The 27,407-nt window shown below is 45.3% G+C and overlaps 1 protein-coding gene across 1 annotated transcript in view; it reads left to right on the top strand.

Annotated features, from left to right (window-relative positions):
• lingo3b (leucine rich repeat and Ig domain containing 3b) overlaps positions 1 to 23,099 on the top strand; it is a 227,374-nt gene extending 204,275 nt beyond the window's left edge. The window contains exon 2 of the mRNA XM_072482541.1: positions 18,761 to 23,099. Within this exon, the coding sequence (XP_072338642.1) occupies positions 18,773 to 20,617 (1,845 nt within the window). The 5' untranslated portion in view covers positions 18,761 to 18,772 and the 3' untranslated portion in view covers positions 20,618 to 23,099. The remainder of the gene's footprint in view (positions 1 to 18,760) is intronic.
• The last annotated feature ends 4,308 nt before the right edge of the window (positions 23,100 to 27,407 follow it).

The raw sequence follows: 27,407 nt of genomic DNA, 5'->3' as shown, positions 1-27,407 counted from the left end.
CAGGCACTCACAGGTCATTCTTTCTTGAGCGTCCAGGTCCCAATTCTGCTTTCCTTAGGTCTCTGGAAATCATCCCACTCAGGCAGGATCCAATCACCACCTGTTACTGTGCGGAATATGGGGCGGGATTCTCCATTGCCAACGCTAAAATCTTGTTCGATGATCGGGCAGAGCATGGGCTCCGCGCCAAAAATAAAGCCGGCGCCGGATTAACGCCGGTCAGCCATGCACCGCCCCCTCTAAACTGCTGTCATCGTGACACATGCCATTGCAACGGCATTGGGGCGTCCCCGGCCAGCCCACCCGTAATGCTCCGCCCCCCAGTTCTGGAAACTGGGCCGAGTTTTGTCAGACCATGTGTTGTCACACAAATCATGAACCCGGTTTGGCGGCTGCGGACTGTGTCCAGCGCCGCCACACACAGCCGGGATCCGTGCTGCTGGCCCGGGGGGTTGGGGGACTTCTGTGAGGGCTTGGGGGACTAGTGACGGGTGGCCAGGGTGTAGGCTGCAAGGTCGCGGGTGGCGGGTTGGGTCCGTGCATGGCCGGCCCCATGTTGTACGCCGCGACTGCTGCAGTTAAGCAGCCATGCGCATGTGCGGCCCGGGACCCGGACGTTTTTGGCGCAGGAGGCAGGGATTTCACTCAGCGCCAATGCTAGCCCCTCACCGGTCGAGGAATCGGTGAGGGTTTCAGACCGATATTTTGGTCGTAAAAGACCCCACATGCTCTGCTGGCGCCGCTGTGCTGCTGAAAAGGAGAATCAAGCCCATGGCCTTTTGGCCAATTCATTGGCCAGCAGCCAATCAATCGAACCAACTCCACCATCTCTCGGGTGCCACAAGGTATGAGTTTGGCTGGTAGAAAACTAGCACCATATACTATAGAACATAGAACTGTACAGCACAGTACAGGCCCTTCAGCCCACGATCTTGTGCCGAACTAGTCTGAAACTAAGATCAATTCAACCTACTCCCAATCATTCTAGTGCACTCCATATGCCTATCCAATAACCGCTTGAAAGTTCCTAAAGTGTCTGACTCCACTACCATTGCTGGGAGTGCGTTCCACGCCCCAACCACTCTCTGAGTAAAGAACCTACCTCTGACATCCCTCCTATATCTTCCACCATGAACCTTATAGTTATGTTCCCTTGTAACAGCTACATCCACCCGAGGAAAAAGTCACTGAACGTCCACTCTATCTATCCCTCTCATCATCTTATACATCTCAATTAAGTCATCTCTCATCCTCCTTCGCTCCAATGAGAAAAGCACTAGCTCCCTCAACCTTTCCTCATAAGACCCACCCACCAATCCAGGCAGCATCCTGGTAAATCTCCTTTGCACCCTTTCCAATGCTTTCACATCCTTCCTATAATGAGGTGACCAGAACTGCACACAATACTCCAAGGTCTTGTACAGTTGCAGCATAACCTCACGGCTCTTAAACTCAATCCCCCTGTTAATAAATGCTAACACACTATAGACTTTCTTCAAGGCTCTATCCACTTGGGTGGCAACTTTCAGACATCTATGGATATGAACTCCGAGATCTCTCTGCTCCTCCACATTCTTCAGAACCCTATCATTAACCATGTAATCCACATTCAAATTTGTCCTACCAAAATGAATCACCTTACACTTATCAGGGTTAAACTCCATCTGCCACTTTTTCAGCCCAGCTCTGCATCCTATCAATGTCTCTTTGCAGCCTACAACAGCCCTCCACATTATCCACTACTCCACCAATCTTGGTGTCATCAGCAAATTTACTAACCCAACCTTCAACTCCATCATCCAAGTCATTGATAAAAATCACAAATAGCTGAGGACCCAGCACTGATCCCTGTGGTACACCACTGGTGACTGAACTCCAGGATGAAAATTTACCACCTACCACCACCCTGTCTTCTATGTGATAGCCAGTTACTGATCCAATCGGCCAAATTTCCATCTATGCCATGCCTCCTTACTTTCTGCATGAGCCGACCATGGGGCACCTTATCAAACGCATTACTAAAATCCATGTATACGACATCAACTGCTCTACCTTCATATATGTACTTAGTTACCTCCTCAAAGAATACAATCAAACTTGTGAGGCAAGACTTACCCCTCATAAATCCGTGCTGACTATCCTGGATTAAGCTGTATCTTTCCAAATGATCATAAATCCTATCCCTCGGGACCCTTTCCAATAATTTACCAATGACTGAAGTGAGACTAATTGGCCTATAATTCCCAGGTATATACCTATTCCCTTTCTTGAACAAAGGGACAACATTCACCTCTCTCCAGTCTTCTGGCACTATTCCTGTAGACAGTGAGGGACTAGACAACGGGATGACAGCCGGCTTCCTGCAGCTGCAGACGCAGCTGTAGGAGGGGCAGGGAGTGGTGCCGGTAATGGGTGCCATCTAGGCCGACACCGCACGGGTGGCATCCGCGGTGGAGGCAATGGTGTCGGCCATGGGTCAGGTCATGCAAGGCATGGGGCTTCATGTGCATGCGTCATCCATGGCCCAGGACAGGGCTGCCCTCTCACAGGCAGCCATGTGCGAGAGCCACCTGGACATTGCAGCCGCACTCTGCAGTCTGTCGGAGTCTCAGCAGGCCATCGCTGAGTGCATCGGCCGCATTGCCCAGATGATGGGTGGCATCGCACAAGCCCAGAAGAAGATGGCGCAGTCCCAGACAGGGATGGCCCACCCGCTGGGCTCCATCGTTAGGACCTGGTCGATACCACAGCGGGCCTCCAGGACTGGCAGCGCCAGGTGTCGGTGGTGCCTCGGGGCATGTCTCCGCTCGCACCCCCATCCCATAGAGAGGCTCGGGGGCCATCGGGCACCCTGAGGGAGGAGGAAGTTCAGGGACCCGATCCAGTGACTCCTGCAAGGGAGGACCCGGAACACCACTGGTGGCCGCATGGTGACGTGCACCCCATCGATCGCCCCTTGTACCATGGGTATCCTGGCCATGGCAGCGAATCACGCTGCCCGGGCATCCTGGTGGGCGCGGTCCACAGGTTGTACCGGTCCGCGATATCATGCAGGGCGTCAGTCACTGCACGGATGCACCGGTGCGCTGATGCCTGGGAGATGCCGGACAGGTCCCCACTCGGCGACTGGAACGACCCCGTGGCATAGACGTTCAGGGTCACCATCACCTTGACGGCCACCGGGAGAGCATGTCCTCCCCCAGTGTCATGCGGTGCCAGGTGTGCCATCAGGTGGCAGATGTGGGCAACGGTTTCCCGGCTCATCCGGAGTCTCCTCTTGTATGCACTGTCCGGCAGGTCCTCGAAGGACATGTGGCGCTGATAAACACGAGGCCTCATTGGGCACCACCACCTCCTACCCCTCCTCCTCCTCCTCATCCACATTGGTATTCTCAACCTGTGACTTTCCCTCATTGTCCTCCTCCTCCTGGCCCATTGGGCAGGTGACCATGCAGCCTGAGCGGGTGCCACCTGGCCCTCCGCAGCCTGTCCCTCTGCTGCAGCCTGTCCCTCTGCTGCAGCCCGTCCCTCTGCTGCAGCCGCCGTTGCCGCAGCCTCTCTTAGCCGCCTGCACCGACGCTGCCACAGGGCTGCATGCAGGGCAGTGGCTCCCGCCACGGCGGCCAACATCGCTGGCTGGTGCCCAAACATTATGATCTGCAGGGGGTGAGGGGGTATAAAACATGTTTAATGATGGCGCATGGCCCCCTCTACAGCAGGTGCCATGGGCTACATGTCTGCCCCAGTTGGCTGATTGCGCCACGGGCATGCATGCACCCAGACACCTGCCCACACCCTCAGTGTTCCGACCACTAGTGTCCGCCTCTCCTGCTAGAACCACTGTTGGATGGCATTGCCCTCACAGGGGGCTGCCATGGGTGCAGCCCTGGACCTATCCTCCGGTGGGTGCTGCCCCCTGGGAGGTCCAGCACCCATGTGCACGTCCGGCTGGTTGCGCCCAACCAGTGATCAGGGTTGGTGCCCATCAGCCTGGACTCTGTAATGGCGGCCGTGGCTTTGGCACCACCCTGCCATGGCGGGCCGTTCCAGGCCGGCGGCCCTGTCGTCCCCACGCCCCCCACCCCCCTCCGAACATGGAGGCCCTCCCCCCCTCACCCCCATCCACGGTCGGGCCCATCCCTACAGACATAGGTCCCCCCACAACACCGGCCCATTACCTACTGCTCCCGTGCTGGCTGACGTTTTTTATTAGCAGGTTAGAACGGCACCTGCGTGGTCGGGACTTCGGCCCATTCGGGCTGCAGAATCCCCGGGAGCCCGGAGAATCTATGAACGGACCCCCTCGGGTGATTCTCCGGGCAGCGCGGCGCTGATCACAATCACGCCAATTTCACCGGTTGTAAGAATCGCGAAACGGCGTTGAACCGGCGTTGCGCGAAAAACCGTCACGATTTCCGATTCTCCGGAGCGGCTCGACCTGAGAGAATCCCGCCCAATATTTTTAGTATATTTTAAGAGAAATTTACCGAAGAAATTGTTTAATGAAACAATAAGACAAGAACAAGGTCAAATTTGTCATTCTTACAGTACTTTACCCGAGAGTGGAGGTTGACTGCATCAGGAATTAAATTGCCGAAATAACGAACAGCCATGTGCAAACAATAGGAGACAATGCACACACAATGCATACTTTCTACAGCAGGAAATACATTGTGGTGATATGCATCACTGTAAATACACAAGGGGTTAATGTAAATACACTACAACTAAGTAAACACTAGAGGGAGCATCAGAGGCATCATGGCATGCAGACATACAGCTAATGAACACATAGAATAGGACACAGCCAATGGGCAGTCAAGACACCCAGAGGTGACACTACCACAAGGGGGCATTACAAAACCTATATATAAAAGGACAGGGCATACATGCTCTTTCTCTTTCCACAGGCGACACTTAGAGAGAAGGACAGGGGCAGATCAGAAGCATCACACCCACCACGTGGCTTGGAGCAGACTGGTTAGTTAGATTGAGTTACTATAGCAAGATTAGCAGGCGAGTCGAACTCAAGTAGGAGAATTGTTAACTGTTCAATAAATGTGTTAAACCTATCTCCAAGTCTGAACCTTCCTTTGTCAGAGTATACATCAAGGAAGCAGCGTATGCTACATGAAGAAGCATAACACAACATACATCATATGCACATTTAGTTGTTTTTTTTAAAGCAAATTACTGCAGATGCTGGAATCTGAAACAAAAACAAAAATTTCTGGACAATCTGAGAGGTCTGACAGCATCTGGAGAGAACTGAGCTAACGTTTCGAGTCTGGATGATTCTTTGTCCAACTCAAAACGTTTGCTCCAATTTCTCTCCACAGATGTTCTTAGAACTGCTGAGATTGTCCATTATTTTCTGTTTTTGTTTCAGTTTTCCTTTACTTCATTTGGGGAGTTTTTCTTTATTTTCTACATTTTTTTAAGTTGGCTTCTATTTTTTCACATTTAAAACCACAGAAAAGAAAACTCTGGGGCCAGTGATGGCCGATCTGGTGTAACAATGCAAATTCATGAAAGTACAAGTTGCAAATGGCAGGAATTTACTGTATCTCAAGATCTAATTATCTTCCTTTAGTACTGCTGTGAATAAGCTATTCACTAAATCACGAAACCTCTTTTAGTTTACATCCTCTCCATGTATTTCCTTTCCCTAGTCCCAATACATCGCATTTACCCCAATCCAATTTGCAACTCATCATACCCCGTCCCAACGCACCCAGATTTCTTTATATTTGGGTTCCTTTTCCCTTCACATTTTAAGTTCATCCCTAATTTAATGTCACCTGCAAATTTAAACTTTTAATATAACTTTTTTTCCAATTGAGGGGCAATCTAGCATGATCCATCCACCTGCCCTACACATCTGAATTGTGGGGGTGAGACCCACGTAGACATGGGGAGAATTTGCAAACTCCAGACGGGCAGCAAATAATTTAATGGCCCCACACTATTCTCCAACTGCTGACATAGAAACATAGAAGATAGGAACTGGAGGAGGCCATTCGGCCCTTCGAGCCTGCTCCGCCATTCATCATGATCATGGCTGATCGTCCAACTCAATAGCCTAATATAGAAACATAGAAGATACAACTGCTTTCATGTCAACACAGCTCAATCCATAACCATTATTTGCTTTCTTGGTTTACCCAATTTTTAATTGACCCCAGAACAAGTCTGATGATTCATGCCTCCCTACAATGTGGTTTAATGATTTGTTAGGAACAATACTCAAATTTTGCTGAAATTCAAGAATGCTACACCCACATAATTTCTATTGTAATTTCTGCAAAGTACTCTAATAAATTGCATATTGCTGTAAAAAGAGACATGTTGTTGAAGTTTTTCATCCTGCACTCATCAGGATATACACAAGAATGCCAGATTTCAAAGGGTGCTAAAGTTTAAACTGCATGAGAAACTGCTGATTGGTTGGCAAGTCGACACTGATTGGTCAAGGCATTGCCCTGGGGAATGCACCAGGGAACGTTGGTGTAAAAATGGCTGGTAATGAATCAGCTCCCCTTTACAGACCTTCTACAGTGTACCATCAACTTCACATTTTGAGCATCACCCATTTCACAATATTACTGAAAGCTAGTTACCTCCACGTATTCTAACACTTCCTGACACTGTGAATGTTAAACATTGCAGCATGAAATGGGTGTCATCAATCTAGGAGAAGTAAGATCATTAGCTGGCCTCTATGGAATTTGCTTGCAACCAGCAGCTATATTTAATTGTAGAAGACTAATATTTCAACGCAAGCAGCAGATACAACATAGGCAGTTGAGCTTGTTTAAACTTAGTTCAAGTCTGCTAATGATGTGGCTAAATACAAATCTCACAAATGAACCTCGCATGTCAGATGCCAAGCCTGTTCTTACGGTTGGGACCACATTGCCAAGGCTGCATTTGTTTGCTGATCCTAGATATCCTACGAATTTGGTTGTGCACGTTTTCCTTCAATTGCTAAAGTACATGTGGTGATAATGTTCCCACAATGGTAATGCTTCGACAATCAGAGTCAACTTGCCAGCAATCAGCTCCTTTTTCTTGTGCAGTTCCTCAGGGAGATTCTTAAGAGATTTATGCAGGGATCCTGGGTTAAAGGGAGGAGGGGACAGATTGATCAGGCCACAACCCTGATCATTCAGGTGCATGGAAATTATTCTCAAGTCCCTGGTTGTGAATTTCTAGCACTGTCTTTCCTCCTGACCACAGCCTATCAATCAGGCCAGCTGCCACAGTGGAAATAGAATTTAAAAATTATAATGAGGCGCTGCTGTTAAATTTAGCCTTGGATTTCCAAGATTATTCACCCATTCCCATGAAGCACGATCCCCCTGCTCCCTCCTCACATCAGGACCACAGACTTCTGAAGTGTAGTATTGCCAGCACACGATTCAGACGATATGAGTTATCGTGTTTTATAGTCAGTAAATTTACCCCCAACCCATTACCTCCGAGATTACTTGGTCCAATTTGGTTCACCGGAACTGACCTGCGAACGTAGTCTTGGACTAGACATGAGGAAGTATAATTGGAAAAGGCCCAATTCATAGAATTATAGAATCATAGAATCCCTACAGTGCAAAAGGAGGCCATTTGGCCCATCGAATCCGCACCAACCTGCGGAAAGAGCACCCTACTTAGGTCCAATCCCCTACCATGTCCCCATAACCCCACCTCGGGGCAATTTAGCATAGCCAATCCACCCAAGCTGCACATCTTTGGACTGTGGGAGGAAACCAGAGTGAAACCCATACAGACACGGGAAGAATGTGCAAACTCCACATAGCCAGTCACCTGAGGTTGAAATTGAGCCCGAGTCCCTGGTGCTGTGAGGCAGCAATGCTAACCACTGTGCCACCGTGCTGTGCTGCCCCTTAAATCTTTACCTGAAGAAACCAGCCCCAAATATGAAAAAACAGTACACATTGAAGTAAAGCAGAATTTGGGCAAACATACACCAACTTTCCTTTAGAATTCAATTAGGATTGCATATTTACGTTCTGTATAAAAAAGTAAGCATAATTTGTTTACTTCGTTGTAGGTTAGCCAGACCCCTCAGGATTATTACAGAACAGTTAAAATTAATATCTCAGAAGCCTGGACAAGCTGGAGAAAAATCATTCAGAAAATTAGTTTTCCGATGACCCGATTTGAGACATATTTTATTTAATGTGGATTTTTTAAAGTACCTTCTCTAACTATTGATCTGTACCAATTTCTGCTTTTATTGACAAAAAAATTGGGCCCAGAAGGTGTTGCAATATAACGTAATGTAGCAATAAATCACATTTCATTTTCATTTTATGAAAATAAATCCAGAATTAGACACAGCTGTCATATTAAATTTCAGAACAGCACGCACAGGTTTTAGTTCTTGCTTTAGGGAGAGTTATTGAGCTTCTGCATACAGCCTTTTCACATTTTCTCGCTGTTCTGTTGACTTCATTTCAAGTTAATACTGATGGAGAAAATAATATTCATGTTTCCCCAGGTGTTCCCCTGCAGTGAATTTACATCATTCTGACAGTTGTTGAACTAAAAATAGATTATCCATTTTTTCTTGTGACCGTCTAATGTCCACGGTAAATTGCCGAGCTTCATCATTTGTGCAGCCTTGCAAAACTCCTTAGGGAAAGAACATTCAACTGTCATGGTTAAACTGAATCAACGTCGGATGGGATTGAGGGCAAATTACAGTCTTCCAAACCAGAAAGGAAAGTTTAAACTTTAAATCAACTTTCTGTCCGAAAGACATTTCTTTTTCTGTAAGACGGTAAATAATGACATATTTAGCACTTTTGGCACTATGTTTAGTAGTGTATAGCGTAGGTGACATAATACAGCCATATTTCTCTCCAAGTTGCAAAAAGGAGAGCAGAAAACACACTATCACCTTGGACTGGTTTTTATTGTGAGGATTAACCTGGAGTTGCCTCCCTCTAGCGAAAGCTAGGCAAATCTTGCAGTCTCATTTAAATCCTCACAAACACAGGGTGGATTTTTCCTGTTGCGCCCTCCCCGAGGCCAAAAATCCCTACACAGGCCAATGGACGTTATATGGTCCGTCAGGCTTTCCCGCGATGGTGGACGGGATTAGAAAATTTACCCTACCGTCTCTTCAATGAAAGCATGAACTCCCACCTGCATTCTTGCACAGTGAACCAGAGAGACTTGTTGCCTTTAACTCTTTAATTTTTTCCTTTTCTCTATCGGATTCAGGCAGACTGAATCTGTCTGTGAAATTCCGTGATATTTTGAGGAAAACTGTAACATTGGCTTCCTACCTTCTTCCCCACTTAAAACCAATTACCACGGCCAGCGAAATCACATGGGCCCTGTATCCAGGTAGAAATGCTGATTAGCTATCCTTTAGACACCCAACTTCATTCAATCTTGAAATTAAATATATAGTGTAAAGTGTAACTGTTTGCAAACTCTGGCATTCCTAATAGCTCCCTGGGATTTGGGAAACCAGCAGTCTATTTAACACCAGCACATCTGCCCTTGTCAATGTTTCCAGGTGTGAATAGCTTACACTTTCTTCCCAGTAAAACAACCTTTCAATCTTTAACAACTGAACCACCCAGGGTTGATATCGGACAGAATTCAGAACAGGTCACATGACCCTCTTCAGTCCTTCATTTTGCCCTAAATTAAAGACACGGTCCCAAAATATAACCTTATAAAACCTTGCATTTGTAACATTCTTTTGAAGTTTAGTCATAATTGTAAAGTAGGAAACAAGGCAGCCAATTTTAACGTTGCAAACTCCCACAAATAGAAATAGAATAATGACAAGATAATATGTTATTATGATATTGATTGAAGGGTAAATCTTCTTAAATTAATTTTTACGGGATGTGGGATTTGCTGCCTGGGCCAGCATTTATTGCCTATCCTGAATTGCCCTCGAGAAGGTGGTGGGCTGCCTTATTCAACTGCTACAGTACATGTGGTGTAGGTACATCCACAATGCTGTTAGGGAGGGAGTTCCAGGATTTTGACCCAGCGACAGTAAAGGAATAGAGAAATATTTCCAAGTCAGGATGGTGAGTGACTTGGAGAGGAACCTCTAGGTGGTGGTGTTCCCATACATCTGCTGTCATAGGTTCATGGTCATGGGTTTGGAAGGTGCTGCATAAGGAGCCTTGGTGAGTTCCTGCAGTGCATCTTGGAGATGGTATACACTGCTGCTACTGTGCGTCAGTGGTGGAGGAAGTAAATGTTTGTGGAAAGGGTAGAATCAAGGGTGCTGCTTTGTCCTGGATGGTTGAGCATCTTCAGTGTTGTTGGAGCTGCACTCATCTAGACAAGTGGGGAGTATTTCATCACACTCCTGACTTATGCCTTGTAGGTGGTGGACAGAATTTGGGGAGTCAGGAGGTGAGTTACTTACCGCAGGATTCCTAGCTTTTTATAACCACAGTATTTATAAGGCTCATCTAGTTCAGTTTCTGGTCAATGGTAATGCCCAGGATATTGATAGTCGTGAATTCAGTGACTGCAATGCCATTGAATATCACGGGGCAATGGTTTTATTCTCTCTTATTAGAGATGGCCATGCCTGGCACTTGTGTGGCGCAAATGTTACTTGCCACCTGTCAGCCCATGTTCAAGCTGCATTTGCACGTGGACTGCTTCAGTATCTGAGGAATCACAAATGGTGCTGAACTTTGCAGAATCATCAGCAAACATCCCCACATCTGATCTTATGTTGGAAGGAATGTCATTGATAAAGCAGCTGATTATGGTTGGGCCTAGGATACTTCCCTGAGGAACTCCTGCAGTGATGTCCCGGGACTGTGATTACTGACGTCCAACAACTTCAACCATTTTCCTTTGTGCCAGTTCTGATTCCAACCTATGGATAGTTTTCCCCTGAATCCTATTGGCTCCAGTTTTGCTCAGGATCCTTGATGACATACTCGATCAAATGCTGCCTTTTTCTCAAGGGCAATCTCTCTCACCTTACATCTGGAGTTCAGCTCCTTTGTCCATGTTTGAACAAAGGCTGTAATGAGGCCAGGAGCTGAGTGACCCTGGAGGAACCCAAACTGAGCATCAGTGAGCAGGTTATTGCTAAGTAAGTGCCGCTTGATAGCACTGACTGACCGGGATACGAGGTAATTCCTTTACACTTCTGAAAAATAGTTCCAAAGGATCTTTTACACCAAACTGAGAGGCATGATGCCTTGGCTTAACATCTCATCAGAAAGATGATGCCTTTGACAGTTCAGCAGTACTGAATTGAAGTGTCAGCTTTGATATTTGTGATCTAGTTTTAGAGTGGAACTTAATCCCAGAACCTTATTATTCAGAGTCAACAGTAAGGTCATTAGCCATTGCCCACGAGGAATTATAGACAGCTTTCGCTATTAGAGGGACAAGTGGTTATATTACTTGAGGCCACCACTCTGCATCAAGCATGGGGAAAGACAGGGGAGAGCCCTCCATGAAATTCACAGCCAGTATGATATTGAACTGCACTGTTGGCTCTTTCCAGAAGTGACAGTACACCAACTGATCCATTAAATAACTAATTAATGCTTGGAAATTCATCAGAATTTTGATCACCTCCGTTGCCGACTCTGCTCTAAGGAGAAGTTGCTCTAAATTCTTCATGTGACTGAAATCATTCATTCCTAGTACCTTCTCAAGGGCAATTGGGGATGGGTAATAAATGCAGGCTTTTCCAGCAACGCTCACATCCCATGAACAAATGTAAAAAAAATTAGTAAATTTCCTCTGCTTCATCTCGGAGACTTTGGCATCTTCGCTGAAGTAGACTACCCTGAATTGAAACATGCAAATTGAAAAAGGTACAAGAGGAGAAAAAAAGGGAACAAGACTGTTTGGAAAGGTCTTTCGGAAAGCCATCATGAAATGCCAAGTGTGCTTTATTCTGTCCTGCACTCAGTGGCATTTTGTCCCCAATTCTGCATTGATTGGAAGCCTAGCACCTGAATACATTTCACTGTTTTTAAGAATATAATCGTAAGTTTCTTTGAGATTTTTGATACAAATGTTTAATCTGATTTGAGACCAAATATTTTGGAATTTGTTTCTGCACCATTGCTCCTCTGTGCCTTACCCCGGTCACCAGCCTTTACAACCTTAGTTAGCAGTATCAAGGTGCAATTTTCTAAAGGTTTGTACCAGCAAATTTACAGTATGTTAAAATAATTGACATCCATTTCCCTTTAAAAGTGAAAATTCTTTATTGAAGCACAATGACCATTCAGGCGATTTGGATTTCCTTTCAATGGTGAGAGGTACAGAAGCCTGGATATGAATACTCACAAGCAAATTTTTAAAACAATCTTTCTGCTATTTAGACATAGGGATAAACTTGCCATTTCAAATTTGATAATACCTCCATTAATAAAGCAGCAGAGATGGAATTGGTTGCAGGTTGTTTGCTTGCAACATGAACAGTAATTTTGCATTTGCTGATTTTGTGATACTGCTCTATTTTCCTCATCAGTAGATTTCACTAACCGTCCAAATATAAATTGGACACATAGATTAGCAACCCAGAAATGACCCTTATAAACAAGTCTTGTGACACGGACATTTTTAGAAAACCAGCGGCAAATGCTCATCATTATTTCCAGGTGCTGCACAAATGGCACATTAGGCTGAATCGGCAATCTTGGATCAAATTGCGTTTAATGTTGCATTAGTTTTGAGAATTGTTTTAATTTCTAAAATTTCTGCTGAAACCTATTTGCACATTTTAATGACGCACGTTCACAGACTTCATTAGAGACACAAAAGGTTTATATTGAGAAGAAAAACTGTAAAAAAAAATCAGCAGCTGCCCTAGAGCAGCCCGCCAGCTGCCCCAGTCCTTACATCTCTTTTAGATGTCTTCTGCCGAAGAGGGGACTCCACCCCCTGGGGTAATTACCCACTCTTGGTCCCAAGTGGTCCCTCAAGACAGGTCAGCCTCTTCTACAGTGTTGCACTCAAAGGGACAATCACCTCAAATCACCACACATCATCGGACATGACGGACGACATTCTCTGGCCTCCCTGCGACGTATTTACTGGCAGCGGGAGGTGGCCCGCCATTGGCTGGCAGCAGGATCCACTGCTCACGTTGCTGTCAACAGAATGTCCGAGTGAATCTACCCCACGCCATTGAGAAACCCAAGGCGGGGGTGCACCGTCGGCAAGACTGGAAGAACCCACTGGCGTGAACAGCCGGAAGATCGCCGCGCCGCCTTTCGGGGGCACCGCGGCTGGTAGATCGCGCCCTGTGTGTCTTAAAAAAAGCTAAGAAGCTTTTCAAAATAGATGAATTTTTCAGAAGCTTGTCCTGGAGTTATAGCCAGTTTGGGCAAGGCCAACTTCCAAAGCAATGTTTTTTATACTAGCCCAAAAGATGAGGGAAACTTGATTTATGCTGAATATAATTTGTAGCTCCAACAACTCAAGAAACTTGACACCATCCAGGACAAAGCAATGCGTTTTATTGCTATCCTTTCCACAAACATTCAATCTCTCCACCACCGACACACAGTAGCAGCCATGTGTACCCTCTACAAGATGCACTGCAGCAACTTACCAAAGTTTCTTAGGCAGCACTTTCCAAACCCACGACACCTACCATCTAGAAGGACAAGGACAGCAGATACCTGGGAACGCCACCACCTAAAAGTTCACCTCCAAGTCATTCACCATCCTGGCTTGGAAATAAATCACCATTCCTTCACTGCCGCAGGGTCAAAATCCTGGAATTCCCTCCCTACGGTGGGTTCTGTGGATTGGAAGATTCCATCTTCAGTCCCTGAAGGGTGACAGTACCTTCACAAACATTTTGAGAGTCACAACTCATATCTTCAAATTGCTGCCAGCGGTTCAAGAAGGCAGCTCACCACTACCTTCTGAAGGGCAACTAAGGATGGGCAATAAATTCTGCCCTAACCAGTAATGTCCATATTCCATAAATGAATTTAAAACAAACTTAAAATTCCACAATCTATTGCATTGATTTAGCCAATTGCAAGCTGAAAAAAAATCAATGCAAACTAGTGGAAACTCCAGCCCCATTGTGTTGACTGAGACTGATGGTAAACGTTTGACATGCAACATGATGATGCTATGGTAGAGCTCAAGCACAATCCTCTGTTGCAATATGAGTGCATCATGACTCATTGAATAATTCCATGCTTATAATATTTTCATACTTCATTTCTTTCCAGCCTCCAATGTGAAACTATTGCTCCATCTTGCGTGAATTATTTAGACAAAGCTGTAGCTTCATTGCTGCCAGAAGTACACTGATGGCTCTTAAATGGCTATACTTCAGGTCTAAGCCTCGAGGAGAGCATCTTCCATTGTTTATGCAGTTGAGGGGACAGGAAATTCAACAACGAATTAATGTTTTTGTGACACTCAATTTAAAAGACTGCAGTAAATCTTGCAGGATGTTCCTAAATTTATAGAACATTTTTGAATTCTGTGAAATGCTTGCAATGTGTAAAAATGGGTACCTCACTGCCAAGATCAATCCTTTTGTCATCAGCTGCTAGTGGGGATAGCAATTAAAACCAAAACCTGCCTCACAGCACTGAGGACCCGGGTTCGATCCCGGCCCTGGGTCACTGTCCGTGTGGAGTTTACACATTCTCCCTGTGACTGCGTGGATCTCACCCCCAGAACCCAAAGATGTGAACGCTAGGTGGATTGGCCACACTAAATTGCTCCCTAATTGGAGAAAAAATAATTGTGTACTCTGAATAAAAAAAAAACCATGACAACTTTTCATGCTTCCTATCCGAGGGCAGAACAACCAATTAGCAAGTGCCATGGCCCAGGTACTCCTCAGCTCAGGTTGGCTAACTTGGACCCGGAAATAGATCTGGCCCCCTCACAGGGCGGATTGGCAATGCTAAATTGCCCCTTAAAGTTATGCAGGTTAGATAGGGTTATGGGGTATAGGGCGGGGAAGTAGAATGCTCTTTCGGAAGGTCGGTGCAGACTTGATGGGCCAAATGGCTTCCTTCTGCACTTTAGAAATTCTATGGGACATTAAATCCTCCAGAACCATCAGTTTTCTAAACCACAGGCTACACTGCATGATAGATACTAGAACTGCTATGGTTGCAGAAGAAACATTTGATAGCCTTCTGCAGCGAAGTGTCACAGAAACCAACTTTACAGTTCCAGAATTAATGGCTGAAAGATGGCAACCTTCCCCATTACACAGATACTCAGTGAAGTAATGTGGAAACAGGCAGATTTCCTTTCAATATTTCAGATTGAAATCTGCAATACTCTCCCCAGGGGAGCATAAATATTAGGATTCAGTGTGTAAAATGCATCCCATTTTTCACCATTATGAAAACTTTTCACTTCCAAGGTGTGCATTCCAGCTTCAATGCCATAATATTGATTTTGTGAAATTCATCAATCCGAAGGGCACTTGCTATAGGAGTATCCATTGTAATTGTACACATGTCCTCCACCCTATTAATCCTACTTTCAAATAGTCATGCTCCTCCAGGCCGCACAATGAGAAATATAGAATGTGATCCAGAGGACCACTTCTGCTTCGCTGTAATTTTCACAGAATCTTCAGATCTCCAGCTGAGAGTGGGGGTGGGGCATGGGAAGGTGGTGGGAGGAGGGTTGTGGAGGCAGTGGAGCCGGTGGGGAAAACCCTCCTCTGGTTAAAGTTAAAGTGACCATCAGGACTCAATGATGTCATCAGGCCCCAATTCCCATGTGTAAATTAGGGCCCGCTATCTGTTTTTTAAAATATGTATTTACAGGACGTGGGTGTTACTGACCAGGTTAGCAATTATTGCACATCCCCAATTGCCCTTGAGAAGATGGTGGTGAACTGCCTCCTTGAACCATTACAGTTTATGTGGTGTAGGTACACTCACAGTGCTGTTAGGGAGGAAATTGCAGGATTTTTCCCCAGCGACAGTGAAGGCACGACAAATTATTTCCAAGTCAGGATGGCAAGTGACTTGGAGGGATACCTCCAGGTGGTGCTGTCCCCAGGTATCAGCTACCTTTGTCTTTCTGGATGGTAGCGGTCGTGGGTTTGCAAGATGCTGTCCCAGGAGCCTTGGTGAGTTGCTGCAGTACATCTTTTAGATGGTATAGTCAGCTGCCACTCTTCGTCGGTTGTGGAGGGAGTGAATGTTTGTGGAAGGCGTTCCAATCAAGTGGGCTGCATTGCCCTGGATGATGTTGAGCTTCATCAGTATTTTTGGAACTGCACTCATCCAGGAAAATGGAGAGTATTCCATCACACTCCTGACTTATGCTTTGTAGATGGTGAACAGGCATTGGGGAGTCAAGAGGTGAGTTACTCACCATAGCATTCCTAGCCTCTGACCTGCTCTTGTAGCCACAGTAGTTATATGGTTAGTCCAGTTCAGTTTCTGGTCAATCGTTACCCCCAGGCTGTTGATAGTGGGGATTCAGCAATGTCAAGGGGCAATGGTTAGGTCCTCTCTTGTTGGTGATGGACATTGCCTGGCACTTGTGGCGCGAATGTTGCTTGCCACTTATCGTGGCAAGCCTGGATATTGTCCAGATCTTGCTGTATCTGGACATGGACTACTTCAGTATCTGGGGAGTCGCGAATCGTGTTGACCATTGTGCAATCAATCATCAGTGGACATCCCCACTTCTGACTTTATGATGAAAGGAAGGTAATTGATGAAGGAGCTGAAGATGGTTGAACCTAGTCTCCATCCTAGAGAACTCCTGCAGTGAGGTCTTGTAATTGGCCTCCAACCACCACAACCATCTTCCTTTTTGCCAAGTATGACTCCAACCAATGGAGCGTTTTCTCCGATTCCCGTTGATTCGTTTTGCTGGGGCTCCTTGGTGTCACAGTCTGTCAAATGCTGCCTTGATGTCAAGAGTAGTCACTCTCAGCTCACTGCTGGAATTCAACTATTTTGTCCATGTTTGAGCTAAAGCTGTAATGAGGTCAGAAGCTGAGTGACCCTGGCGGAACCCAAACTGAACATCAGTAAACAGGTCATTGCTGAGTAAGGTTGGAATAGAAATGGTTCAGGATTCATGCCTATGCATTTTGCAGAGGCAGCTGCCTGTAGAAATAAGCAGCTGTTCCTCTTATACGTGATCTTGCTGTGAGAAGTGTGTGAAACTTAATGTGTGCAGATTTGACCTGTAGGAGTATGTTTCAACTTCATTGATTCACTTGTATAGCCAGGATACATTTTTGGAGCTGTTAAAGTACCCCCTTTTGTTATAGTCCTGAAACACATTTGGAAAGTCAGGTTCCCTTTGGGGTTCTGCAAAGTAGGCATGAATGTACGTAAAAAGTGGATAAGCTCTTTGGAACTGTGAAGGTCATTGGAACTGTCAAAAACAATTGTCAAAGTGTCAAAATAAAATGAAAAGGGAGCTGTCAAGGCTCTTAAAATGGCTGCCCTTTAATCTGGAATGTTAAAAAATGATTACTTGCTCTTTTACTCTATCTGATCACAAAAGCCTGAGGATTCCCCCTTCTGAGTTACTGTTGCATGACTGATTCCACAATAATCGAGCATCACAGTAGGGTGCTTGCCATTTCACAGTTTGATTGACAGCTCCAAGTGGTTAAAGACTCTTCAAAGTTGGACTATGATTTCCAATGCTTGTTTTCATAAGAAATTATACAAGTGAAAGAAATGTCTGTTGTCATGAGGGAGAATGTAGTTGAAAGCATATAATTGTAGTACATGTGTTCTTATGAAAAAAAAGTGCTTTAAAAAAATATCTGCAATAGACACTTGGAACTTTATTTTATTTAATCATCTTGGGTCCTGAGGTCCAGGTGAGTTTGCACGGTAGGTTTAAGGGCAAAGGGAGGTGTATGAGGACCATTGGTTTGCAGAGGTTGCCACTAAGTTGAGATAGGGGCTGCAAAGGGTCATTGAATGATTGGGAGACATATGTTGGCATGGAGGATAAGAGAGACCATGGGTGTGGTTGGGGCATAAGTTGGCATGAAGACAGCATGGGTAGTGTGTGGGGCTGTAATGGATGAGGGCTGGTGCGCTGTTTTTATGTTTTTTTTAAAAATGTTTATACAGCACTGGTGCACTGAGGCGGGCCTTCTGCTCAGCCCATCGCATCTGGCATCCTCCGCACTCGTCCCGGAGTTGCCCAGCCCGACTCGAAGGAACCTGTCATCCCAGAATGAAAATCTCACTTTCCAGGCTCCTTTCACACAAGTCGAGATGGTGGAGCCAGGAAATATCCTGACTGCGCTCCCGACCCGGGATCAAAAATTCAGGCCCTCCCGTTGAAAGGGCCGAAAGGTGGGTCTCATAAAACTACCAGGTTTATCTCTTGCCCAATGTTGCTTCCTACTAACTTTCTTGTGTAGTCTTAAACTCGCCGGGATGCTGACCACCCTGTTTTCAGGCCCCTCCAGTGCTTTCAACCACTCGGTCAAGTTTTCATGGTGCCGCAGAACTGCTGGCATTTCAAAACTAGGTGATGGCCTGCATCCCACCACACAATTCTTACCAACCCTCAACTGTGCTGGGCCAAAGTTCTGCCCTACTGCTGGGAGGGCAATACCCAGCCATAATGTAGTGAACAGACAGATGATAAAACTTGCATTTTAAAGAAGGACGTAACTGAAATGGATAAGTTGTAACGTCCATGTATTAAATTCACTTCAGCAATTCACCCATTGTCACCCAGCATGGATCTTTTCTAACGTCTTGTGTGTTTTCCAATACAGGTGCATGGGAGAATGATAGACTGCATCTGTAACACCATGTTCTGCACAATGTCATCGTGCTGGCAACAGTTTCTGGGCCTGACCCTGATGGCTTTAATCGCAAGATCAACAGTCAGCTGCCCAGCCCGATGCGAATGCGCCGCTCAGATCAGGTCAGTGGCGTGCCACAGGAAGCGGCTGACCGCCATTCCGGAAGGCATCCCCATAGAAACGAAAATACTCGACCTGAGCAAGAACAGGCTGAGGTGCATCAGCTCGGGGGATCTGGCGGCCTTCCCCCTCCTGGAAGAGGTCGACCTGAGCGAGAACATCCTAACCAACGTGGAGCCCGGGGCCTTCAGCAACCTGTTCAGCCTGCGCGCCCTGCAGCTGCGCGGTAACCAGCTGAAGCTGGTCCCGGCCGGCGTGTTCGCCCGGCTGGCCAACCTCACGCGCCTGGACCTCAGTGAGAACAAAATCGTCATCCTGCTCGACTACATGTTCCAGGACTTGAGGAGCCTGAAGCATTTGGAAGTGGGGGACAATGACCTGGTCTTCATCTCGCAGCGGGCCTTCAGCGGGCTGCTGGGCCTCGAGCGGCTGACCATTGAGAAATGCAACCTGACCTCCATTTCTGCCGGCTCCCTCTCCTACCTGCAGAACCTGGTCACGCTCCGGCTGCGCCACCTCAGCATCGGCTCCCTGGAGGAGCAGAACTTCCGCAGGCTGTACAACCTGAGGGAACTGGAGATCGACGACTGGCCGCTCCTCGAGACAGTGGCGCCGATGACATTGTACGGCCTGAACCTCACGTATCTCTCCATCACCAGCACAAACCTTTCCGCTGTGCCGTCCGGGGCCTTCAGGAATTTGGTCTATCTCAGACTGCTGAACCTGTCTTACAATCCCATAACCACCATCGAGTCTGGCTCCTTTCGGGACTTGATCCGGCTTCATGAGTTGTACATGGTCAGCACCATGCTGGCGACCATCGAGCCGCATGCTTTCCTTGGGCTGAGGCAGTTAAAGGTGTTAAATATATCCAACAATTTCTTGGCGACGCTGGAGGAAAACACTTTGCAGTCCGTCAGCAACTTGGCAGTCCTGCGCCTGGATAACAACCCCCTGTCCTGTGATTGCCGCCTGCTGTGGCTCTTGCAGAGGAGAAAGACGCTTAGTTTTGATGACAACCAGCCAGTCTGTGCCGCTCCCGCCGACATTCAGGGCAGCGAGTTAAAAGACTTTGAGGACTCGGCCCTCCATAACTACTTCACATGCCAGAAACCCAAAATACGGGACAGGAAACCGCAGCGCATCACCGCCGGTGAAGGACAGACAGTCTATTTTACTTGCCGAGCCGATGGTGAGCCAGCTCCAGTTATAATGTGGGTCTCTCCTCAAAGGAGGATGATTACAAATAAAAGTAATGGCAGAATAACTATACTGCCTGGAGGCACTCTGGAGATCCGATTCGTTCAAGTCCATGACAGTGGCACCCACATCTGCATAGCTAGCAACGCTGGAGGGAATGACACGTCTTTTGCAGTACTGACCGTAAAGGGACATCCTTCAGATGGAGCCTTATTCGCAAACAGGACAGCATATTTAACAGAATTCAACGACACTGTGTTCAACGACACGCAAGTGTTCCTGAAGTTTACACTTGATATGAAAACCATCCTGGTGTCCACAGCAATGGGATGTATCACCTTCTTAGGAGTGGTGTTGTTCTGTTTTCTGCTTCTTTTTGTGTGGAGCAGAGGAAGAGGGCATCACAAAAACAATTTCTCAGTTGAATACTCATTCCGGAAGGTAGATGGTCCAACAGTCAGTGGTGGGCAAGGAGGTGCAAGAAAGTTCAACATGAAAATGATTTGAGTCAACGGTTTAAAAATTTGATGTAATGGATCCAATATATAATCTAGGGGTTCATTAATTACAAATTTTCATAGTCAATAAGCTGATTGATCACTTAAATCATACAAACTTCTGCTTATCATGTTATAATAATAAGCATAACCAATGTTGTATGAATGAATCTTCACTGAAGGCTCAGATAAGAGTTTAAGAGTTGCATGCTGTAAATAGTCACAGTCCTTTGACTGGCATGGTTCATCGTAATACATCAATCCCTAGAAATTGGTTCATATCCAAGTTCATGTGTGAACATAGTGGCAGCAAGGACCATTGCACTGAAACAGATGCCCAACAGGACCCGAAGAACTCACTTGTCATTCTCCAGCTCCGCATTGAGGTAAGCACTTACCTTCAGGGCAGTGCCTCCACAGTCTCTTTGACCACTGGTTTGGCTACTTCACAGCACATAAGAACTGTCTACAGTTCACCACCTCCAGGCAGGACGACCCCAATTTAGAAAAGAGGTCTGACACTTGTCTTAGGCCCTTTATTTGCACAAGCAGCAAATCTGATATTTGTTTTAGGCAGATGCCCCAAACAACGAACAAGCCCCTCACCATTTTGGCAACCATCTCCAACCTCTTATGTGACTGGCAATAAAATTGGTGGATTCTGGACCCATTTCAAGCCCACAAAGCAGATAAAATAAAATCCAGTTTTTCACTACATATTTCACTCAGGTGTGTTTCACCATTGGCGTTGACAAATGAGAAGAATTTTTCTTTGTGCTACATAACATAGAATTGCCCAGCCATGATTTATTTTGTATCTGTGATCCCATCAACAGTTGGCTAATGGTCATTAAACTTTAAGTATATAGAGTTTTCAGTTTACCAATACATAATAATCTAATGAAGTTGTGTCAAGCAAGTATTTAACCTTTGTTCTGAACAACTCAGCCAATCAGTTGTATATGACTATGAAAATCTATAATTGTTTTCTGTGAGAAGTGGACTATTTAAATCATTATTTATCATTGGAAACATTGTTTGGAAATATATCTCACAAAGTTCTGGGGATAATGTTGATAAATCATTCCACATACAGTAATATATAATCAAATGCTGCTGGGATTGTCATCTACATTTGCAGCTCCTCGACAGTCAAGCAGACAATTACTCAGGTTTGCCCATATTGTATTATTTTACTGTTATCAAAAACTAAGTTGACTGTGCATTATTTCTTTATACAAGTTCGTTGAAGCAGCTTTGTATTTTAATTTCAAAAGGAATTAAGAATATTTTGTTTTATATATGTACATGTGTGAAAAACATGATGTTGTTTGGACTTGATCTTTCACATCAGAATCATTTTTGCTTGCAAGTAAAATGGGAACAAAATGCCTGCAGCGATTGTTGTAACTTTGTTTTGCTGAATGTTTTTACTGTATTTTGTAAAGGATGTCCTTACAAAGGTATTATTATGCCACTAGTAATGACCTGTTAATTGTTACTGTGGTTTTCTGCATTATTTCACTCAAGCTAAAAAAAACAAATCCCAATTCATCAAAAAGCTCTTATCACTAAAGAAACTATGTGTACTTCTAATCTTTTTATAATAATCATAATAAGCAACTTACACAAAAGTATGATATATTGTAATAAGCAAATACATTCAAAGCTCGATAGCATTGTCTTCTGGCACTGATATAATTTACCACAGGAAGTAAGAGATATTTAAAAGGAACTAATTGATTTCAGGCAAATACTATTGTTTGGAGTATACAAAGCTGGAGCATATTCACAGTAGAAAAACATCTTACTGTCTTGATGAAGTTGATTCTGTGGAAGTGTAAATTCTGCTAGACATGGGAGATTGTGTACCTAGCTACAGTGCACATGATGACTCACCAACTCTGCAAACCAGCCAATTATCACGGTGTACTGGAGCCAGATGATGCCTAAGATAAATAATGACGATTTGAAAAGAGGGTAGCAACTTTTTTTATTGAAAAAGAAGGAATGAAATCTGAAAACGAGGGATCAGAAGAACAATTATATTTTTCCCTTAAGATATTCGAAATGTTAAAGTGAGCTTGCACATATGTGAAGTATATTTTAAAAACAGCCATGTTAGCTTCAAAGTTACTTTCAGGCAATGCTGAAGAACAAATTAAAATTGCAATCCATTAAAACAGTTTTGCACATTGCTGTTGTGAATTATATGAGTATCAACTGAATGAGTTACACAAACATCCAACATTAATTAACCAGTTTTATATAACATATATGTGACTCTGTCAATTGTTTGTAGTATTAATAAGTGTTGTAGGAATGAGCCCCGAGATCTTCACTCAAACCAAACATTACTCAACCACAGATAGTGCTTCCAACTAGAATGGCAATAATTTGTTTTATTTCACACCTTGTTCAAAAAGAATATATATATGTATAAAATGTAATAGGAAAGCATTTTTTTGAAAAATAAACTACTTGTCACACAACCTGATTATTCTTTTCTAAACCACGAGTTTCCATCATGCGCTGCAACCCTCTGTGTGGGAAAATAACCCTTTAATTGCATAATAGGCAGACAGTTTAACAGACCTTAGTTGTTAAGATGAACTCAAAAATCTTGGACTCTAAACTTTAGAGGTCAGAACCAGGTTTGCTGTTAAGAGGTGATTCCTTTCCCTGAGCTTTGTAGGCTTGTGAAAGAGTATTCTAACTAGTGCAGTAAGCCTAATTTGCTGAACTCCTTCACATGAGTCTTTTTGTGGCCAAAGCAGAAATCACGGGCACATGGGAACATTTATACGGAAGTATGATCTTTGAAGACATCAGAGCTGCTGAGCTGTGTGTACTCTGCTGAAAACAAAAGTGCAACTAAACCTGGTTCGCATGATACACTTTCCAGTGATGTCATGCTGCAATCCCTTAAAAGCATATTCCAATATTACCTTTTCTTTTAAAGATATTTTCCCTTCCAAAGAAGTATAACTATTTACAATACAGATTCATGTTTAGTTACCATTATATGAGTGTGTAGAATACATGCATCTATGTGTCTCCATAGTGTAAAGGTAGTCTGCTGCTATGCCCAGATATTGTAATGGTAACATTATTTAGTGTTTTCTTCAATTGCTTACAGTGATCTGTAAGATTGTCATGCATTTGTATCATAATAAATATCTTTATTGTCACAAGTAGGTTAACAATACTGCAATGAAGTTACTGTGAAAATCCCCTAGCTGCCACATTCCGACGCATGTTCGGGTGCACAGGGAGAATTCAGAATGTCCAAATTACCTAACAAGCACATCTTTCGGGAATTGCGGGAGGAAACCGGAGCACCCGGAGGAAACCCACGCAGACAGGCGGAGAACGTGCAGACTCCGCACAGACAATGACCCAAGCTGGGAATCGAACCTGGGACCCTGGAGCTGTGAAGCAACAGTGCTACCCACTGTGCTACAATGCTGCCCACAACCTATGAATGAATTTACGAAACATTCTTTCAGCTAGGCCATTAGATATAGGGTCACGGTGGCACATTGGTTGGCACTGCTGCCTCACAGCACCGGGGACCTGGGGTTCAATTCTGGCCTTGGGTGACTATGCAGTTTGCATGTTCTCCACTTGACTGTGTGGGTTTCCTCCGGGTGCACCAGTCTCCTAACACTATCCAAAGATATGCAGGTTAGGTGGCTTGGCCGTGCTCAAATTGTCCCTTAGAGTCCAAAGTTGTTAGATGGGAATACTGCGGGGGGGTGAGCCTAGGTAGGATACTCTTTCAGAGGGTCTGTGCAGGCTCGATGGGCCAAATGGCCTGCTTCTGCACTAGAGGGATTCTATGTCTAAAAGGTGTGTGTGTGCTCTGCTGAAAGCAAAAGTGAAACTAAAACTGGATAGCATGACACTTTCTAGCGACGTGGTGCTGCAATCCCTTAAAGAATATTGCAATAATAGGTATTATCACATTAATTAGAGCCAGAATGGTCTCCAGGACTATTTTTCACTGTCTAAAGATGCTGGAGAGGAACTTTCCAGACTTTCTTCCCCTAATTGGCTCTGATTCCATCGTTTTTCCACCTAGAATCATAGAGTTTACAATGCAGAAGGAGGCCATTCAGCCCATCGAGACTACACGGGCCCCTGAGAGAGCACCTTACCTAAGCTCACACATCCATCCTAGGATTCCTTCATTGATACTGGGTCAAAATCCTGGAATTCCCTGTATAACAGTACTGTGGATGTGCCTGCACCACATGGACTGCAACAGTTCAAAAATACAGCTCACCACCTTCTCAAAGGTAATTAGGGGTGGGCAATAAATGCTGGCCTAACCACCGACTCTCATATCACATGAATGAATACTAGAATATACAGCCATGAGGAAATCTCTGAAAACCAGTCAAGGTGAAGCACCACCTTGTATTCATCAAATAACTGTCACACATTTAAGGATTACTGGGAGAGTTCATTCAATTTGAATCACAGGAAGATTTTTGAGAGTTTGGACCATATTCTGCTGCCAGCTGGCCCAAGGCCCTGGTCATAATAGATGGCACATATATTACCTTAAAAATGTTCTTACCTCAAATCCCTCAACAGAAAGGTCTTCTACTTCCCAAATGTATAGATTTCTTATGAGCAACTACAGCAAGAACAATTATAATATTGTTCATTTCATTACAATAAAATTCAGTGAAAACAAGCAAATAACACCCTGCACTCCCTGGTGCACAACACCCGTCTTTCTTTCACCTATCTTAGTGCCTCACCTAGTATAACATGATGTGGAGATGCCGGCGTTGGACTGGGGTGAGCACAGTACGAAGTCTTACAACACCAGGTTAAAGTCCAACAGGTTTGTTTCGATGCCACTAGCTTTTGGAGCGCTGCTCCTTCCTCAGGTGAACACAATGGTATAACATGAACAACCAATGTGCTGGATGATTGCCCCTGTGTAATAAAAGGTTCATGGGCCTGACAGGAGTCGCCTCTCATGGCAGCTTGCTAGTGGATGTCGCCTGAATAGGAGAAGAAGTTAAGGTACTGAAAACAATGGTAGGAAATTGATCATCACTCACGTAACGACCATCCACACTCCCCCCGCCCCTTCTCTCCTCAATCTCCCAATTGAAACCAGTACGAAGTCTTACAACACCAGGTTAAAGTCCAACAGGTTTGTTTCGATGTCACTAGCTTTCGGAGCGCTGCTCCTTCCTCAGGTGAATGAAGAGGTCTGTTCCAGAAACACATATATAGACAAATTCAAAGATGCCAAACAATGCTTGGAATGCGAGCATTAGGTGCAGAAATTGAGCCCTCTGCTGAGGACTTCGATTTCATCTGGTTGAAGGGTGTAGTCTGACAAGTTGACAATAGATTTCCCTGTATTGTTTTCTACTGTGACCTCATGATGCTCCACTTCTCCAGCTTCCACCCTAAACACATTAAAGAAGCCATCCCCTATGGACAAGCGCTCCGTATACACAGGATCTGCTCAGACGAGGAGGAGCGTAACAGACATCTACAGACGTTGAAAGATGCCCTCGTACGAACGGGATATGGCACTCGACTCATCGATCGACAGTTCCAATGCGCCACAGCGAAAAACCGGACCGACCTCCTCAGAAGACAAACATGGGACACAACCGACAGAATACCCTTCGTCGTCCAGTACTTCCCCGGAGCGGAGAAACTACGTCATCTTCTTCACAGCCTTCAACACGTCATTGATGACGATGAACATCTTGCCAAGGTCATCCCCACACCCCCACTACTTGCCTTCAAACAACCGCGCAACCTCAAACGAACCATTGTTTGCAGCAAACTACCCAGTCTTCAGAACAGTGACCACGACACCACACAACCCTGTCATGGCAATCTCTGCGAGACGTGCCAGATCATCGACATGGATACCACTATTACACGTGAGAACACCACCCACCAGGTACGCGGTACATACTCGTGCGACTCGGCCAACGTTGTCTACCTCATACGCTGCAGGAAAGGATGTCCCGAAGCGTGGTACATTGGCGAGACCATGCAGACGCTGCGACAACGAATGAACGGACATCGCGCAACAATCACCAGGCAGGAATGTTCCCTTCCAGTCGGGGAACACTTCAGCAGTCAAGGGCATTCAGCCTCCGATCTCCGGGTAAGCGTTCTCCAAGGCGGCCTTCAGGACCCTCGACAACGCAGAATCGCCGAGCAGAAACTTATAGCCAAGTTCCGCACACATGAGTGCGGCCTCAACCGGGACCTGGGATTCATATCGCATTACATTCATCCCCCACCATCTGGCCTGCGAAATCCTACCAACTGTCCTGGCTTGGTACAATTCACACCTCTTCAACCTGGGGTTACCCCATCTCTGGATCTGTAAAGATTTAATCACCTGCTAATGCTCGCATTCCAAGCATTGTTTGGCATCTTTAAATTTGTCTATATATGTGTTTCTGGAACAGACCTCTTCATTCACCTGAGGAAGGAGCAGCGCTCCGAAAGCTAGTGACATCGAAACAAACCTGTTGGACTTTAACCTGGTGTTGTAAGACTTCGTACTGTGCTCACCCCAGTCCAACGCCGGCATCTCCACATCCCAATTGAAAGCCATTGTTATCAACCCCATCCCAAAGTCTCAATATACTCCCCTCCTGATCAACCCCCACTCCAATGTCAATGTAACCTCTGCCCAAATTGATTTCTCTCCTGGCTATATGATTGATCCTATTAGTTTTGCGCCACCACTTCCCCAAAACACACCCTTCTGATTCCTTAACCTCTTATTTAAGCCCTTA

Source organism: Scyliorhinus torazame, chromosome 18 (assembly GCF_047496885.1).
Source record: "Scyliorhinus torazame isolate Kashiwa2021f chromosome 18, sScyTor2.1, whole genome shotgun sequence".
Lineage (NCBI taxonomy): Eukaryota > Metazoa > Chordata > Chondrichthyes > Carcharhiniformes > Scyliorhinidae > Scyliorhinus > Scyliorhinus torazame.
Note: the sequence above shows the minus strand (reverse complement) of the source record. Positions and strands in the feature narration are given on the sequence as shown.